Source organism: Meleagris gallopavo, chromosome 16 (assembly GCF_905368555.1).
Source record: "Meleagris gallopavo chromosome 16, MGAL_WU_HG_1.1, whole genome shotgun sequence".
Taxonomy (NCBI): domain Eukaryota; kingdom Metazoa; phylum Chordata; class Aves; order Galliformes; family Phasianidae; genus Meleagris; species Meleagris gallopavo.
Window position 1 is genome coordinate 5,511,498 of NC_139419.1, and position 18,984 is coordinate 5,530,481.

An 18,984-nucleotide genomic window follows, 5' to 3' on the forward strand; every position below is an offset into this window, starting at 1 on the left:
GTCTGCCAGGGAACAGAGACAGTGTTGGAAATTTAGGGGACCGATCAGGCAGTAAGAATAATAATAGGATGATATTAAGAACAAATGATTCATGCGAAAAGAAATAAGCTGATGCTGCTAAGTAAATATTTACCAACGACTAATAGCTTTGCAGGAGATCTGTTAGTGTCACATTTGCTAATGGTAAGAAGAGAGTAATATATACCATGCATATTACTCAAACGTACAAATTTGATTAAGTTCCCTCCTAAGACAAGGATATTACTTTTCCATTTTCCCCCTAGTTTATGAAGATTTACTCAATGGCTGATACTGGAAGGATGTCAGAACAGAACCACACTCCACAGCATCCATATCACTGTGAAATTTTGTACTTAATAGCTGCTAGCAAGTGAAGTGTGTCCTGAAGAATCAGTAACCCTTGGCTCCTCAAAAGGAAACCTGGTTGTAGGCTTCCCTATTTATTAAAGACAATCACATTCAGATCCTTCTTAGTGTTCACATTCTGGATTCTAATTTCTAATCCTCATTACTCATCCCTCTGCCTAGGCCTGGTTTTAGGGAACATTTGAGGGTTTCATTCCCTACACTGGTAAATGTTCTTTTATATATATATATTTTTTTTTTCTCAGAAAGAGTGCATGAACAGTTAAGAGCTCACAGAGCTGAGCTGCTTTGGTTAGTCCAAGTCCTGGATAATGGAAAAAGCACTGGTCACAGCATGAAGCTGTGAGTTGGAAGGACCTTAAAGGTCATCTAGTCCAACTCCCCCGCAACAAAGAAGGAAAATGTCCTGTTGTAAGCATGCGATCAGATTTTCTGTCAATGTCATTGCCTTGACCTACTGAACTAAACTAGTTTACACCAATGAACTGTGGCTCACCACGATGCTCAGGGTGTCACACAGGTGAGACAAACTTGCCTCACTCTCTGTCTTACCAATGTTTTTTTAATCAAACCTGCTGGCACAGAAATCCTGACCTTCTGACAAGGCTCCCATTCCCTGTGCTATAATGAAAGAGATTTGATTAATGTTGTCCCATCAAGATGGATTTCAGGAAGTGCAAACTCTCCAAGCTGGTGGAAAATAAAAATAAAAACAGTGTTGTCCTGGCACAGATAGCTGTCCGTCAAACAGCCTACCCGCTGTAAGGCTCCCATCAAACACAGGCTGCCTCCGAGATATCAGGCTGGGAAATGAAGCTTTAAATGGGGTTTTCATCCATGCTGGAATGGCTCCATTTACGCTTCATTTTGTTTGTAAAATAACTGCTTTTTAGAAGCAATGCTAATACTGCTACAAATAATTAACATTATCTGAAACTATCATATTATAGGAGGGGGTGATTAGGTTCAAGTCAGCAGAGACACATCAAATTTCAGCAATATGACATGGTATAAAAACAATGCCTATGTTCTTAGATAACCTTTGGTCTCAGTCTTTTGCTAAACATCAGTGCTCCCGAGACTAGCACATGTTTATTTCTAGAGCTGAAATGTAATGTTTTGCCCATATGTTGATACCAAAACAAAAATTTCACTTCTGAACTCTTTAATCTTTTTATTCATGTGTTCTGTTGCTCTCAGGCAGAGATTGTGAATACCAGACTCTGCCTTATGTAAAATAATTGACTGTATTTTCTCTCCTCTGAACTAATTCACCACATTTTCTCCCTATCTATCATCTAGACGAATGCACTATGCTCTCTATCCCTCACCCTGCTATGGTACTCATCACTGTGGTATGCAGCCAGCAGATAAAAAGTATAATGATGCTATATTAAATAAAGAAAATCGATGTTCCACTCGCAGTCAAACAGTGAAATTGTGACAAGTGGGTTGCCATGAGGAGAATTAGGCCCTGTCTCAAGCAGTGGGCTTTTCTGAAGCAGTGCTCCCAGCCCCCAGTATTTATAGGCCTTGCCTTGCAGTGCTGAGAAGGCATCTCCTGTCCTGCCTCTGCCTCACAAATCCTCACCAGTCCTAGGACTTCTCATCCTGGTCAGTGTACATGTGGAAAGCCATCTGCTCAAGATGACTCAAGAAACTGGAGTGTTCAAACAGCAGCAAATACGACAAGATTCAATGTAAATTGAAGAGGTTTTGTGAATGCCTGTCTGATTTACAGGATCCTTGGCTGCAGCATTTCATGTATATAAAACAGAGAGCTGCTTACAGTCCTTGGTCTGAACTGTGATGTGATGGTAGCACCAATACAAACAGCAGGACTGGGGTCTGGCATCCAGCAGGCAGTGAAAGCCACCTTTCATTGCTCTGTAGACAATTCAGCACAAGAATGTCCATTGTGAACACAAAAAGGGAGACTAAATTTTCAAGCCAGTCTGTCCTGAGAATGGGCAGCTCAGGTCAATGCGCCTTTAATATATCATATGAACTTCAACGTACTAACAGTCCATCTCAGCTATGTTTTTTTCCTCCTCATTGCAAAATGCTGAATTACAGTTAAATGCTAGATGGTATTTCCTGACTTGTGTGACTGATTGCTTGCCTTTGTGCATGGCTGGTTATTTGTCAGCAGTGAGCACTTCAAAGCCCATCAACCAGTCCAATTGCCCAGGGAAGCAGTTCAGCTTTCTTTGCCCACTCCACTACATTAGTTGAGAGGGGGTAAACACCTTCTGGCATTTCACAACAGAGATATGAAAGTGATGGTACTGCTTTTATGCAAAGGAACCACATCTCCCTGCCAACCAGATTTTCTCTCCACAGGAATTGGGACAGAACTGGGAGGTGATCCACATCTCTCTCCTGAAACACAGACACAGCTGGTGCTGGGTGCTGGGAGCAGAAAGCCCATTCCGAAGACAAAGGATGCACTTGTAGATAGCATGGTATCTCTGCTGCCTCCCTAAAGCCTCCAAATCAAGGCTTTGCAATCCAGAATTTGTTGGCCCTGCATTCTTCTTTGCCTCAGCAGCAGTTTCCCCTGAGTTCTTTTGTCTGCCCAGGCAAAGCAACATACACAGCTTTGCATCAGCTCAGATTTTGGTTGTACATCTCTTAGCAAATTACGTTTATGCCAGGAAAACAGTGTATAGCTTATATGCAGTAGATCTCTTTATAACTGGCAAACTAAAGGTTTGTGATGTGCCCTCCATTTTTAGCAAGGTTCCGGCATTGTACATGGGAACAAAGATCCTTCTTCCATGAAAACATATGGCAAAAGATGGAGGTGTGCTCTTGGTTTTGCTTCTGATTTCTCTGCTGATATGACTGATTAAATTAGCAATTACACTTATTTACTCCAAGAAAGAGACCATGATAAAGCCCCCATGTGCTGAGATTCTGTTACGTGAATAACAAAGGAAGTCGGGTTCTTCTCTTCAGCAGGTCCCCTGCCCTCAAGGTGTGGATATTTGCAGAACAGATGCTGAGAAGCAGCCTCCACAGCATCATCATCACTTGAAAATCAGATTTTCAGAATACTACATAATTGGCCCCTGTTTGGAGAGATGTTACGGTGGAAGTGGGTCACATTTTTAAGCTCTTCTGAATGCCTTTGCAAAGAGAAGGAAAGGATTCAGACCAACTTCCTTTGGACAAGTTATTTTTTCCATGCTGTAGACAAGAAATGAACTTCTCTGCTCTTAGGATGCAAGGGAACTTTCCCTTCTGCATTTGCAAGAACTGTACTCTTCGCCCACTAATTTAATAAATCAAACAAACAAACAAACAAAGACAGGGAAAAGCAACAGCAGCAGTCAGCAAACCTCATGGAGCACCTGACACAAACAGGAGCATCCACTGTGAGAAGGGGAAACTGTTTCCCTCAGAAAGGATTCTAGCCAAGAGAAATCTAAATCTATTGCACATCAAAATATTTGAGCTGGAAAACATTCCTGTTCTTCTCTTCCAGTATGTTTTGTCATCTTGTGATCCGGAAACATCTTGGATAACTGTTAATAATTTATATGTTACAGTGGCATACTAAATCACTTGGCTGTTGAAGAGCTTTGAAACACAGGGTCCCTGGGTTTGCCCCGGATAATGATGGGAACACCTGAATCTGCCAGGTGCCAATAGGTTTTGCTTTTCTTTCTTGCAGCGATGCGATATACAGCCTGTTAGGACAAGATGTGTCTGTGAACATTTGAAAGCAGGCGTGGACTGACAGAAAACAAGAAAATAAAAAACAAAACCAAAACAACAACAACAAAAACCTAGCCTGACAAAAACACTCTCCAATTCCATCTGTTCCTTGAAGAAGTGTCCATTTGGGATAACAACCATAAAACCGCTTACTGAAGTAACGCTTGCAGTGGATCAGAAAGAGTTTACTTTTTTTTTTTTTTTTTTTTTAATATATACAGTGTTTCTCTGTTGTTGAAGATTAAAACTTACCAGTCACATCAAGTCACACAGCCCAGTCTGCTGCCAAGTTTCCAATCTCAGACACGTCCCACTGTGTCCTTAGTGGGCAGTTCTGCAGAACTGCCTGGGTGACACTGAATGGGCTTTGATCAAGAACCACTAATAAAAGCTCCTTTGGAATCTTCAGAGAAAAATACCTTCTCATCTCTGCTGGAATTCAGTCTCCTTTACAACACTGCTGGATGGCAGGGAAGCTCTGCAATGGCCATGCTGCCAGCCCACAGATGCACACTGTGTTTTTCAGATTCAAGCTCCCTATCAGTCACAACCAACCAACTAACCTCTTTACAAAGAGTGCAAGGTCTTGTAGGAAGAATGCCTGTAGATTTTCTGTGGGCTCAGAGCACACTCATCTACTATTTTATGCAGACGAGGCACAGTCCAGGCATCCCTCTCCTGGACTCCAAGGAGCCCGCTGGCCTGGGTGGCACGGAGCAGAGCACATGGCTTTTTCTTTTCTACCTTCTACATCTAAAAGACACTGAAGGAGAGATGTGCCCAGCCCAAGGACGAGAGTGCCCTCTGTTGTCACGGCGCTCTCCAGCACCCTCCTACTGCACTGAGCCTTGCCTTCCCCTCCTGCTCAGTGATAGCAAACCGCCTGAAATTAAATTAAATTCGAGCATAAGCTGCCCGTGGCCTCCAGGTGAGAATTACACGGGAGGCTGCCGCAGCAGACGGATTTCACAGCACCTGACATGGCCACCAACTGCTTTAGGAGTGAGCATTCGGGGTTGCAGTGATGCAGTGGGTCTGGAAGGAGATCTTTAAGGTCCCTTCTAATCCAAGCCATCCCATGATTTGGGAATAAGCCCCCCGCCCCACGGGCACCAAGGGCCAGAATTCTGTCAGGCTCCTTTCTTATTTAAAAAAAAAATCTCCTTGCACAGAGAAGATCTTCAGCACAAAAGAGGAGCCAGAAAGCAATGTGCACGTTTCAGCATATCTTTATTTTTACAGGCACGGGTAAGCTACAGCAGTTACACCGCACGCCGAGGCCTACGCAGGGAAACCCTGCCACCCCCTCAGGGGCGCCGCCATGACACCGCCAGTGCTCCTCGCATGCCTTGCTGCGTCCCGATTGGGTGTCCCCGTCACCACGGCAACAAGCAGCTTGGAGGCGGGGCCGGCCGGCGCTCACCCTATCCGCTGAGCCCTCAGGGCGAAGCAACGCTCTGATTGGTGATTGAGGTAACGAGGGGCGGGCCGTTCTTCCGTCACCGCCTCGGGTTTCCCTTCGCAGTAGGGGGACCCGCCTCTTCATTGGCTACTATCGTTGCCGTGGCAACGAGGGGACGCGGCGCGGCCTAGCGGAGACACGGCCGCCATGGAGCATCCCGAGGGAAGCCCCAGCGGTCCGGCGCTCGCCCGGGTGCCGCTGACTAAAGAACCGGCACCACAGTCAGTGCCCGCCACCCAGCTGCCCATGAAGGTTTATGAGGCAGCGTTGAAGACGGGGCCCGATTCCTCCAGCGGCCTAGCCACGGCCGGCTTCCGCACTGCCAAGTACCTGCCTCCCGAGTGGCACCAGAGCAACTACAACCTGTACCACAAGGCCTTCGCCAGCTGCGAGGAGTCTGAGCGCAACAGGGATGAAGCCAAAGAGCTGTCTGAGAGCACCGCAGCTGCCACACAGCGTGCCCAGAAGGATTCCACGGCCGCCCTAGGGCAGCGGCTGCAGGACATCCACTTCTGGAAGACAGAGCTTCAGAAGGAGATCGAGGAGCTGGATGCAGAGACCAACCTGTTGGCAGCCCAGAAGCTGAGGCTGGAAAGGGCTCTCGATGCCACTGAGGTGCCCTACGCCATTGCAACTGATAACCTGCAATGTCGGGAGAGGAGGCAGCCCCCAGACCTGGTCTGTGATGAGGTGGAGAGGGAGCTGCTGAAGGTGAGAGCAAGGCTGAGGGTGTTGGTGGCCCTTTGGCAGTGCTGCCCTGATCTCTGAGCAGCTTGGTTAGTAGGTGGTAAGTGCAGCTCATGAAAACGCTCTCTGAATATTAACAGAGGTCTGTTTCCACTTCTGGGCAGCCTGGACTCAATCCTAAATTGAGGAAGGATTACTTAAAAATCCTTCCCTCATTTAAAAAAATGTTAAAAATCACGAGTACACTCAGAGGAGACCAGGTCCTTTCCCTCAGACCAAATCCAAGCAAATTCAAAGCTTAAGTTTCCCATATGAGACTCAGCATCTTATTCTGGCACTGAACATTTTCCAGAATCTTCTTGGATAGAAGTCCCCTCACCTGTATAGGTTACATTTAAAAATTCAGTACCCCATGAGCAGCCTACTCAGAACCAGAGAAATACCGCTTGCCTGTTTTCCATGCTCAAGTGAGCAGTCTCTGCCTTTTACCTGTATTACACTCTGATGCTGTAGCCTTGCCAAAGTGGTGATCTAACACTCAACTTACTGCGTCTCAGCACAAGCCATCACTTTAATTGTACTGCAGAACAGCAGCATGGCTCTCTCCAAACAGTACAATGTAGTTTTGTGACACCTGCATGAGATGACAGCTCCAGACATGCTGGGAGGCACAGACAGATGGTATTTCTGACAGCATGACTTAAGCAAACCTGATGCTCTCTTGAAATTTGCTTGATCCTTCCCTCCCCTCAAGGACTCTACTCCAGCTGACACCTTGTTAACTGTCACCAAAATCCAGCACAGCATGTAGATTGTCTCCAAACTGATGTAATTATTCTGATTGCTTATGGTACAGGGAAGAGATTCTGGGTCATTTTTCATTCTCGAATGATACATTTTCTAGTGTCCCATAAATAAGTGAACGATCACTTATTGGTCTGCAGCTTCCATTATACTGTGGAAGTATATTCATGATGAGTTACTGATTAACACAGTTGTTTGTTGTTAGAAAAATACTTAAGAGGATTACAGAGCTGATGAGGTGATAGTATCTAATAATTTTTTTTTATAGGACCAATGCTCAGTGGTGATCAATATTTGGAGGTTGTTCTAGTCAAAAATAGAAAAATGAGAGAATTAGTGTATAGAACATTTTAGCAGCATACTAGTCTGCTTTGTGAATTGCAGTTACAAGATTCATGTAACAAAAAAAGAAAAAGAAACTATTTTCATCAGCTGCTGCTGTTTTAGAGAAATGTGTGAAATGTAAGACCTACCCCTCCAAAAATTCAACTTTCTGGAAGGATTTCTCCCCGCATTTATTTTCTCCTGATCTCTGTGCCAGAGAATAGTTTGTTCATTGCTAAGAAGTCCATCTGCTGCTAATTCTTCACCTGAAATTGTGATTCTCTGCTTGTGACGGCAGAGTGTCCGCAGCCAAGTGGGATGTCATCAAAAAAGAATGATGTGAGTTCAGCTGAGGCGTATGTACCAGCAGCAGATGGACTCCTGAGAAATGAAGATTCTGTTGCCATGCCAATGACCTTTGCAGTACAGAAGGAAGAGGAGTATATAATATGAGAGGAAACCCTTCCCATTTTCATGGAGGGATAGATTTTATGGCACAAATGTTTGCAAATAGATTTTTTTTTTTTTTTAAATGTGCCCTCTGTGGTTTTGCTGGCTCTTTAAGCTGCCACTGTACTCTGTACCTCTTTCACTGCAAAAAAGAATACAGTACCTTTTAACTTTACCTTTCGTACTGTCTCTAAAACTGAATTCTTCACACTTCAAGTTGCCCTTCCATGAATTCTGGCTCACTGTGCAGATTTCAGAGTTAATGACCCACTTCACTGGTAGCTCTGCATTCATTTTACTTACTTAGAGGAGCTAGGCAAATTTTATTACTAAAGTACTTACATACATTTATGAATCTTGCTTACTTGTCCAGCCTCTTTCTAATCTTAACTTCTTACTAAATGGTAACTTACAGGTGATCAGGAGCCATTCATTCTCTTCCATGCAAAAAAATGAGAAAAAGAAGAAACATTTTCCCTAAAGTCAGCTGTGTGAGGAAACAGACATTCTTCGCATTCTACAAGGAATTTTAACTTCACAATTAACTTATATTCTAGAGCATTTTCCTCTATTTGAAATTTTTCCTCCTCTACTAGCAGCCCAGGCTTATATTGGCTTCACTGGACAGCATCTTCACTGTAATCCTCCCAACGCCTGGGGATAAGTGCATGGGGAATCTGCATGCTCAGGGGAAGAACACATCTGGACAAAGGATTGCCTTTCATGTGGTCTTGGAAAAGCTTTGCACAGGTCATGGGTTGCTGTAGAAAGTTGAAAGCAGCAATGTGGAACATTCTCAGAGCATCCTGCTGAGATAAGTACCTTTCAGCAGCCCCTAGGCACGTGACATTTAACGAGGGAACACCAAATGCACACATACAAGCAGTTCTGAATCCCTACATTTAATTGGACTTTCACTATCTGTTGAGCAGGAATCATTTCAAATGACTCACAAATAAAGCAGAAATATCTCTGCTGAAAGTTTTCCATATCCATATAAGATTTCAGTTTTTCCTATTTCTTTGGCACAGTCCATTTCTTTACAGTTTTCAGTTCTAGCTCATCTCTCCTATTTGTTCTGCAGGATAGAGTCATATTTAGATTACCTATTGTGAGACATACCCCAATTAAATAGCAGCTGCTGGAATGAGAGATTAAGGTATTTAAGTGAAAGCTCCTCACATGCATTATAAAATCATCTGTTACTCAGAACTTCATAGATTCTGCTTAGCAGCGTATTAATCTTTCCTCAATATAGTTCTGGTTAAGAAGAATCTGAAGGACAATTCTTTTCCCTGTAAAGAGTGATCTTTAGTGACTAAAAAGATGACAAAATCTCTTAAGTGGAATAGTTATTTCTTTGAGCTGCTGCACTGGAAGTAGCAGAATTAGTAAAAGCAATGCATGCATCTGTTTTCCGTGAGGTTTTTGCTTTCATAGCCCATATGACATCTCCTCTGAAACCCCTTTACATCAGTTTAATCATGGTTTAGTGTTCTTGTGTACACGCATTTAATACTGAAGTTGCATGCTCTAGTACAGGACTTGCCACATAGTGATATACTGCCAATAAATCATGCTTCAGTTGCATATATTCTGTGTTTCAAGGTTATTCCTACATATCCAGTGTCCAGACTCATTAAGTGACTGCCAGATATGACTGTGGTCTAAGCAGATGTAGTTACATTTGTCTTTTTTTTTTTTTTTTAAAAAATCCAAGGACTGTATTAGACTCAGAACGTTGATCAGTTGTCCATTTACTTCAGTGATGAAATCAGCCCCAGTATTCCCTGGTGCTAAAGACAAAGGCATTAGCCAAGATCCTGTCAGCTACATAAAATTAAAAAAGTGGAGGAATGATACAGTTGTGTGCATGCCTGCCAAATGCAATCATGGGGCAAGGAAATGAACAGAAACCCCTTTCCAAACAGCATTATCTGTAGCTTTGCCAAGCAAACCAGCAGTTCTCTACATAGACAACTCCATAAAAGCAGTGCGCTTTGTTTTAATGTCTGCAGGCAGTGGATTCTCAGCTGACTCTGGCAGACCTGATATTTATGCAGAGTTGACCTGTGGCCTTCCTCCCATGAGCTAGCCACTGCTACACTTGTCAGCTGGCTGAGTTGCTCTGTAATGGCTGGCAGCACAGCCAGGGCTGTGTGACCTGCATCAGTGGATCTCCACCTTCAGCACAGTGCCACAGCTCCTCCCAGCCACGCAGCAGGACTTTTCAACTGCTTTAAAAGCTAGGAGAAATCCTTGATTAGATAAGTTGAAAATTCATCATTGTTTACACCTGCTTATTCATTCTGAGTAGTCTTAGGTTGCCATTAATTATGAGAATAATACCTTCAGTTTTAAATATCTTATTTGAGTGCATATCTCCTCTAAAGAAAATGAAATTAAGAAATAGATTTTAGGTCATTCAACAAGGGAGTTCTTTATTTTGAGGCTATTTCACTTTTCCCATGTGAGAGACTGTAATTGCCAAAGGAAAGCTTTTCTCATTTAAGACTGTGTATGTTACACACAGGAAAATGATTGCCTCTTTATTTACATGGAGACTGACTGCCCAACACAAACAATGTCAATTACTGTAAGAGTAATTTCCAAGTGCTAGCTCTTTATAACACTTTAAAATCCTTTTTTTTTTTTTTTTTTGACAATTCAGCCACTGTAATAATTCCTTTTTGCAGAAAGCAAGTCTTTGTGTTCTCAGTTTGTAAACTGATACCTTCAGCTGTGTATTTATTTTAAATGTGCTCTTTCAGACCCTTAGAAATAATATTTTCTCCCCAGTCTCAGTTGCCCTTCTCTGTTTGGAATAAAATTATCTTTCTTACTCTCCCTATTGGTTTCTTGTGATGGAGAAACTGACACTGCAGGGACATATGCACTCATTTGTTTGTCAAGAACACTGTGAGGATCAACGTGCGCCAGCACTGTTCTGGCTATAACTCATTAGTTAGTATATACTCCCTTAATTGTCACTGGATGACTGTCACTAACAACAGCTACATTAATTAGAAGCTCATCATATAAAAAAAAGCTCTTCAAGATACCCAATCTCAGATATTAAATGCTTTTTTGTAATAAACAAAACCATCCATTGGCCTGACCTTTATGCAGCGTATGACCACCAGTTCAGTAAAGTACTTCACAGAGCACTGATGGTTAATCCCTAAAGCAACGTTACTGTCATCAAAGACGGGCACCAGGTACTTCTTGTTCTGTAAGAGAATATTAAAAATGATGGTCTTTTTTGTTCTGATAGTGTTTATGCTGCAATGAACGTTCCTGCTAAAAGCAGCACAAGCTGTAAGTTCAGACTTTGGGACTGTTCTCAGGGTGAGGCTTTGTGCAATCACCTCTCATAGCTGAAGGAATTTAGCCCCTCCAACAATGCTGCATAGCTCAGGTAATTCTGTAGTCCTCCATGCCACCCCTCACCAGAGGCAAAAGCAGTTGGTCTAATAACAAAAGTCAAACTGTAGGCACGTGTCACCAGGTTTACCTTGGGCTGCCTTTCCTGTACCTGCCAAAGTAGACAGTAACTGCTTAAACCACAGAACAGTAACTGCTATTTTTAGTTAATGCAGAGCATTCAAAGGAAGGAGGCCAATGAAAGATTATGATACTGCCACCCCTTTTCGTTAAGTAGCTCCTTATCACCGTAGTTCAGACAAATGGTATTTTTGGAGATCTGCTGGAAGCTGCTGCCTCACGCATTTCCAAGTTAAGTGTTTGTTGCAGAGCAAGGCAGATTCTGGCTGCCAGTGTCCTGCCAGAGTAGCTGGTCTGCTGCATCATACCCTGCTGCAAGGCAACAGCTCCTGGCAGCTGAATTTATGCTGCCACTGTTCTGCCCAGCTCCAAAGTGACACCTTGGTTTCATGCAAGGCAGTGACTCATGCTGAGCACAGTGCTGCTGCCCTGTCTGTTCCCTACTTCAAGGCTGCACAGGTAATTCAAGTGTTCTGTTTAATCTGACAGAACATATGCTTTTTCATAGAATACACATGCAATATAAAAATAATGAATCCCCAGGCTTTGGAAGTATTTCAAGTATTGCTGCCTTTGTAGACTTAAAGCTGAGTTACTCAGTATTTGCTAACTCCAGAGAGGATCTTGTCTTCTAATAATATGGTAAGAGTAGGTAATGAATGGGAGATTTAAGTATATATCCACAACCATTAAAATGAAGTTACTCTGCAGGAGGGTATGTACTGCACTGAATATCATAGAAGTCTTAATATTTTTATCTAGGAAGCTGAGCTTATCAGAAATATCCAGGAGCTTTTGAAAAGAACTTTGATGCAAGCTAGTAACCAGATGCGGTAAGAAAGTTCTTGCAATATCTCAATCATTATTAATATAGTCAAATAAACCTGAGAAGAGGAACTCACTGATGAAAGTTAGGGATTACCAGCTAAAGTAAGGCACAGGAAGAGCCATATCCTTTCATAATTTCCAGTATGTGTATTCACTTCTCCAATTTTCCAATACTAAGTGTAAATATAACAAAATATTATCTAGATATCACTGTCTTGTTACAGCATGTGATGTATTTGTACTGTAAGATCTTTCACAATTATTTACCTGATCAAAGGGCCTTTTGAAGATGAGTTTCTTGCCACCAGATGTCAGTGTGAACTTGCAATATAGAACTGAACTCTGCCTTCCATATCAGTATGAACATTCATTGCACTTCAAAAGGAACATTTGCCTTTAATTTATATCAAATCCTTTGGAAAGAAGTTATTATCCATATCCTCTGGTTAACTCCATATCATGGAGTTAATTGCTAGATACCTTGATATTTTGCTTATTAAAAAAAAAAAGGAAAAAAGAAAAAGGTTCAATTTATTTGGTTCTACCAGATAAAATGAATTTATTTTTTTAAAAAGAATGCTTATAGAGGCAGAAAAATTTAAGTTGCTCTGTTACATCAGTTACAATCTCAGAGTAATCTGTTAAATTTAAACTTTGCTTGTTATAATTGTTTCAAGATTGTTTTAGTACTATGGTTGGCCAGCAGGATCGTTTTAATTCTTTAGCTAAGAGTGACATCTGGTGTCAGCAGTTGATAAAGGCACACTGCCTTTTGTGCTCTGAAGTCATTCTAATTAATTACGTGCAATGCAATTCTGAAATTAGCAACAACATATCAGTTCCCACCCTCAATGGCATCCCTCCTGTATTTCCCGAGGAGGAATTACACTGTCTAAATCTACAGTCTAGCAAGGAGAGCTCACAGGATAATACAGGATCACTCTTTGCAGTTCTTAGAGTCAGGCTCAGTGTGCTAGAACAAGAGGGGGTTAGGTCTCCTGTAAGCAGTGCTTGATGTCTTGGGAAGAATATTCTGTTGTTATAACCTCCACCTGAAGCTGCTATTGAAAAAAATCCATGTTGTTTTAGGATTGAGATATAAAATCCAAAATCTAACAACTGCTTTGCCACAGGCTACAGAAACCTTAAGCTTTCAGCGTGAACAGAACAGTGCTGAATGCCTAGGGAAGTGGTTAACACAGCAAGCTCACTGCCCTAACTGATGGCTGGGAGAGAAAGTTCAGTTAGGCAAGCCTGCCTTCCCATTTTCATTTGACAGGCAAAGGATCAGAGCCTAGTTTCATTAACGTTTGTGTTAGTTTTGCTGAGTTATATTGTTTTTCACTAACCATATATGATAACAATGAGCTTTTCAGATTAAATCGGGACCACAAAGAGGTTTGTGAAAGGGACTGGTCAGACAAAGTTGAAACGTACAACATTGATGATAAGTGTGGAAGATACAAGAACCAGAGCACCAACATCCAGTTCCACCCTAGCTCAGTGAAGTTTGAAGAGAGGTAAGCAGTTCTTCTCATTATGCTCCACAATTACACTGTTAAAGTATAATACATCCTTTGCATCACTGAAAGCTGCAGTGCTCCTGTGAATTGATGATGTTATTGCTGTTCCTTTGAATGCGTGACATCATACCTTCAAAAACAGCTACTTCAAGAGTAATGGCAGTGCTATCATCTTAACATGCCATGCCACTGATGGCAAAGTAGATTACATACAAAGTAGGTTTGTTAAAGCTTTTCTCGGAAATAATTGCCTTTATCCTTCTAAAGTCTGATTTAACTCCTATTGATACTTCCTAGTGAACACCAACAGACATGCCATTCTTTTGGGAAAGTTTCCTGTACACAAAGCCACTTAATACAACTACTTGCAATAAATCTTGTAAGGTCCCCCTTTCAGATAACATTCAGATAATTTTCACATGGGCTACAGACACTGTATCAATGGAAATCACAGTAATAACAGCAGAGCAGCAAGGTCCTAGGCTGCATCAAGCTTGCTCAAATGCAACAGTCAGAGTCACAGAAATAAAGGGGAGGAGGAAAAAAAAAAAGAAGAAGAAAAAAAACTGCTTACTTTCAGAAGGCCTCAGGTATACAGGGATCTCCAGTAACTTACCCTTGCCTCCACTGCCAACCCTTAACTGAGGTCTGGGAAGGGATGGATCCTGGCTTCACCCCTTCTGGTCACTCAGGTGCAATGTATACACCTGAGTTTCCCTGGGTTGGCCCTAGCTTCCTACCAGGTGCTCAATCACTGTTTCAAGTCATGACTTAGCATTTCTGTTACAGTGTCCTAACTACTGCAGTCTTCTGCTGCTCAATGTGGCAAAGTATAAGCAGAGATCGTGTTGTCTTTGTTTTGAAGTGTACAGAGTCTGCAGTGCATGCATGTATTCATGTGTTTATTTGGTGGTGACTTAACTGCTTGTGCTTGCAATTACTGTGCACAAGATTGCTGGTAATTTTTTTTTTTTTTTCATACATTATTCCCTCAGAAGCAATGAAGTGGATGAGGGATTAATTTTATAAAACACTCTTAATCTTCCTTGTTGGTAAGTCTAGACTGCATGCAACATAGCAAACACAAGCAGAGGTAGCCAATGCTTTTGCAGGGGGGAAACCAATTTCAGATTGTATTCCTAAGTGTAATCTGAACAAAGAGCAAGCTTCCAACCCCTACAGTTCTGTGATTCTGTTTATATACTATTCCCTTCTTCCAGTGCATCAACACCAGAGACATGGGCCAAGTTCAGTCATGACAACATCTATAGGGCAGAACGAGAAAGACTGGCTTCAGTTAATCTTCGTGCTTTGATTGATAATATTCTTCACGATGTATCTGAGGACCTGAGGATGCAATGTGCTGCTGTTAATGAGGCTTTTGCCAAACGTTGTTTGGAGCTGGATGATACAAAACACAAACTAGAGCATCATTTGAAAGGAGTAAGTGTCATTTTTTGAATGCTGGTTACAGGCATGACAGCATCTTCTGAGAAGATCACAGTGGGCTTATCCTCTACGAAAAAATTCTTAGTCCATGTCAGGTATAAAACACTGCTGTGTCAGCTGAGAATCTGATAAGAGTCTTCAATGATGGATTATGGCTCCAGTTCAGCCTATACTGCTGTCTGCAATGCTTCTTCTGTAATGTCTTCATTAAGCAGTTCCTGTCAAACGGAAAGAGTATCTTTGGCCTCTGCATCCTCGCCCGTGTGGAGCAGCTCCTACTTCTGTATTGGGCCACTGGATAGCATAGAAAGAATAAGTCATTCCTTTGTACTGGTGGGTAATGGCAGCTGCCAGACTATTTTCTGCTTGTGTCTGTGGTTATGAGGGAGAAAGGATTCAGAATTTCCTGTCTTTTTCTGTTTTCTTCACTAGAAATCTACGCAGTTCCAAGCTGTGCAGCAGTTCTTAATTTTGCTCAAAATAACTTGAACTTTGCTGGGATAATTTACAGTAAAAAATTTACCATTAAAAGCAATTCAAGGAGGTGGAATGTGTTGTCTGGAAAGCTTTTAAACAGGCTACAGAATATTTTCTGCCTCTTTTTAGACCAGAGTTCAGATTCTCAGTGTAGAAGTAGAAAAAAAGATGTCAAACCACCTTTGCACTTCTGGCCAAATATGAGGTCAAAACTGTGACTCAGTGGGACCATGAACAAATGTGTAGCATGCACAGAGACAACGTGCTTTTGTTTTTTTAATAAACAGTTTTGCTTGGGTGTCTTTTCCAGACCCTTAAGGAAATAGGAGATCAAGAAGCTAACATTGTTGCTCTCAAACAAGCTATCAGAGACAAAGAAGCCCCAATGAAAGTGGCTCAAACCAGGCTGTATGACAGATCTTTTAGGCCCAATGTTGAGCTCTGCAGAGATGCAGCACAATTCAGGTAAAAACTGCTAAACAAGTCCTCCAAGGTGTCTATTCTATCCAAAGGTGATGTAAGATAGCATTTGCACTTTTTTATTTTTATTTTTTTTTAAATGTGTGGTCTTTCTCTTTTACTACTAGATTTGATTCTGATATGTCAGAAATAATTCAGTTTTCTGAAATCACTGCAAGGAAGACATTATTTTAATCTAATATATTGGCAAATAGAAAATCTATGCACACCAGTCTGCTATTTGTCTTTATGCTTTTTTCTCTGAGCTGCATGTTTTCATTTCTTTATTTAGATGATCCAAAAAAAAATAAAAATAAAAAAATAAAAAAAATCTGACAACTTGTGAATAATTTGCAACCCTTTTGCTATTAGCAAAAATTCACCACAAGGTGGACTCTGTGCTGAAAGAAATACGTTTCAAGTGCTGAGAATGTAAATGGGCTGCACATATCCATAGCCTGAGACATGTCCTTAGTACTCAGAAGAATTGGGCTGGTGGCATTTGATTTTCAGTAATAATCCATTTTAGAACTGGAGGTCAATAAATCCTTTCAATTTAAAGGTCTGAACATCGCATTTGTCACTTTTGATCTCATTATGAGCCTTGTAATTGATTCTCCTCCTTCACATGTTTCTGCCCTTAGGAGAAGCGGAGGATCAGCTTTTGCAGGCTTGCAGTGTACTTGTAGCAAAGATGCCTGCCATTCAAAGCTGATATGCTGTTCTTTATACAGCGAGGAAGAAATTACAGTTAATCTGAATGCTTTATGCCACTGCAGGCACAGTCATTTAAGTCCTGATTCAGCACATAATTCTTGTGCAAGCCTTTCAGTGTGTAAATTGCCTTTAATGCAACTTAAGGAACATGCAAGCACTTTGCTGAATCGGCATGTGTTTAATTGCCATGCTTACACTGTTTATATTTACTCAGTACCCATAGCATACAGGGATTTTGTTTTCCCAGGAAATAAATGTGTACAGACAGAGAGTGCAGAAAGCACCTAACCACCAGCATTCAGTTGAAGTGATGTGTTTTTTTAAAAATGGTTTACTGCAGTTCTGCCACTTCTTTAAAAAGTCATATGCATTTAAAGATCGTTTCCTGATCTCTGGTACAAGTATCACCTTTAATACTTGAGCTTCATGCTAGTGAACAGATATCAAAAGCCAGGCTTAAGGAAGTGCAGGTGCTGTCAAACTGGTGACTCATCCAACAAGTTTTGTCTTGTTTCTTGGTACATGTGTCCTACACAATGGGATACTAGTGAAGTGAGGATGGATAGTTCATCTATAATGGCAAAAGACATTCTTAGTACTATCTAAATAAAGGGAAACTTGAATACAAAAGCTATGAAAGCAAATTCTGTTTTTCACTAAGTGCATAGAACCTCCAAGAGAATCAACATTTCTGAGTCTGTAGCCCATAGTCTCCAACACTTACCAGGTCCTCTTCAAAGTGTTGGGATCAATACCTCCTGTCCTCGTTGTTGAGTGTTATGCTTCTATAGCTATTGATTTTTGTTCCTGTTACAGTTCGTGTGTCCTTAGTAACACGTACAAGTTTCTGCTCATTTTTATATTGCTCATGTAATTCTGTTCAGGCTGATCAACGAAGTTGAAGAACTAACAGAATCCATTGAATCTCTGAAGAAAAAACTGCGGGAAGCTGAACAGTCTCTGAGGAACTTGGAAGACACGCGGATGAATTTAGAAAAAGAAATAGCTGTGAAAACAAACAGTATTTTTATAGATAGGCAGAAGTGCATGGCCCATCGCACACGCTACCCAACTGTTCTGAAACTAGCAGGTTACCGGTAGTAATCTCTGTACTAGCTATGCAAAGTCTGGAAGAAAAGTGTCACCTAGCATCTTTCATAGAAAATGCATGGATACTGTTACACACAGAAGTACTGTGGTCGTTGCTGTTTTCTTGTATTTGGATTAAAATGCATTAGAATATGATGGCTGGCTTTGAGTCTTCCCTCTAAAAATTTGGTCTGAGTGCAGACATACATAGTGAGTTTAAAATGCAGCTTAAAGACAATTCCTTGCATCTGATATGTATCTATCATATTCACATAACTTGCACAGTATGGTTTTCAACCTAAGAAGCAAATACGTTGAGTAATTATAATAACACAGATGAACCCATAAAATTTATAGCTTTCTAGCATTTTACGGCTGCATGAAATAAGAGCAATAAAAGTGTGAGCCTGATAGAAGATCGCATGATCAGTGAGGAAACAGATGAGGGACTTTTAAGCTCTTCAAACATTATTAGTTAAAAAAAAGTTTGCACAGGTTAGATGACAATCTGACTATTGGCAAAAACGCTCCCAGTCCATGACTCCCACGTATCTAATCTGAAAATGAGATCAAGGATCTTTAACTTTCAAGTCAATTCAATTTGATTTTTTTCAGGAACAAAAAAAAAAAGAGACTAAACAGAGCCTGAATAGCAATCGTGCCTTTCAGCTTAAGTAGTTGGATGTTTAATTGAGCTCTTGATCTGTTCCACCTATTCCCTGAAAGCAAGGCGTGTGTTTGAACTATTACCCTTAATGGAGAGCACATCAGATTCATCTACTCCAGGAGAGCAATGTAACAAATGTCATTCACGCATTAGCTTAGTAGGCCACTCAGTTGAAAATGCGACGTGACAAAGAAGAGAAATGATGACACAGAGCACAATTACATTGTGGTTTCCTGCATTACAGGTTTTTACTTTTAAAAAGCAGCTGACCAAAGAGAGAAAAAACATCAACCCTTCCCCCTCATCTGCCCTGAAACCTAGACAGTGTGCTTTTCTGAACACTCCTGCTTTGTTAACCAGAGCAGCAGAAGCCATTAGACTCTCTGTTTTGCACAGATAGCAATCTGTATGATCTTGACACAGGTTGTGCAGAG

At 41.4% G+C, this 18,984-nt stretch overlaps 1 protein-coding gene across 2 annotated transcripts; it reads left to right on the top strand.

Annotated features, from left to right (window-relative positions):
- The first annotated feature begins 5,648 nt into the window (after window positions 1-5,648).
- Window positions 5,649-18,039, top strand: TEKT4 (tektin 4). Of its 2 annotated transcripts, XM_003210634.4 has the most exons (6): window positions 5,649-6,283; window positions 12,104-12,174; window positions 13,546-13,689; window positions 14,913-15,135; window positions 15,929-16,083; window positions 17,679-18,039. In XM_003210634.4, exons 1-6 carry the CDS (start codon window positions 5,720-5,722, stop codon window positions 17,893-17,895), a joined length of 1,374 nt encoding a protein of 457 aa, XP_003210682.1. In that variant the 5' UTR covers window positions 5,649-5,719; the 3' UTR covers window positions 17,896-18,039. The 2 variants fall into 2 exon arrangements, with proteins under 2 accessions (XP_003210682.1, XP_085093749.1); XM_085237623.1 differs by lacking the exon at window positions 12,104-12,174 and having other exon boundaries at window positions 13,538-13,689.
- The last annotated feature ends 945 nt before the right edge of the window (window positions 18,040-18,984 follow it).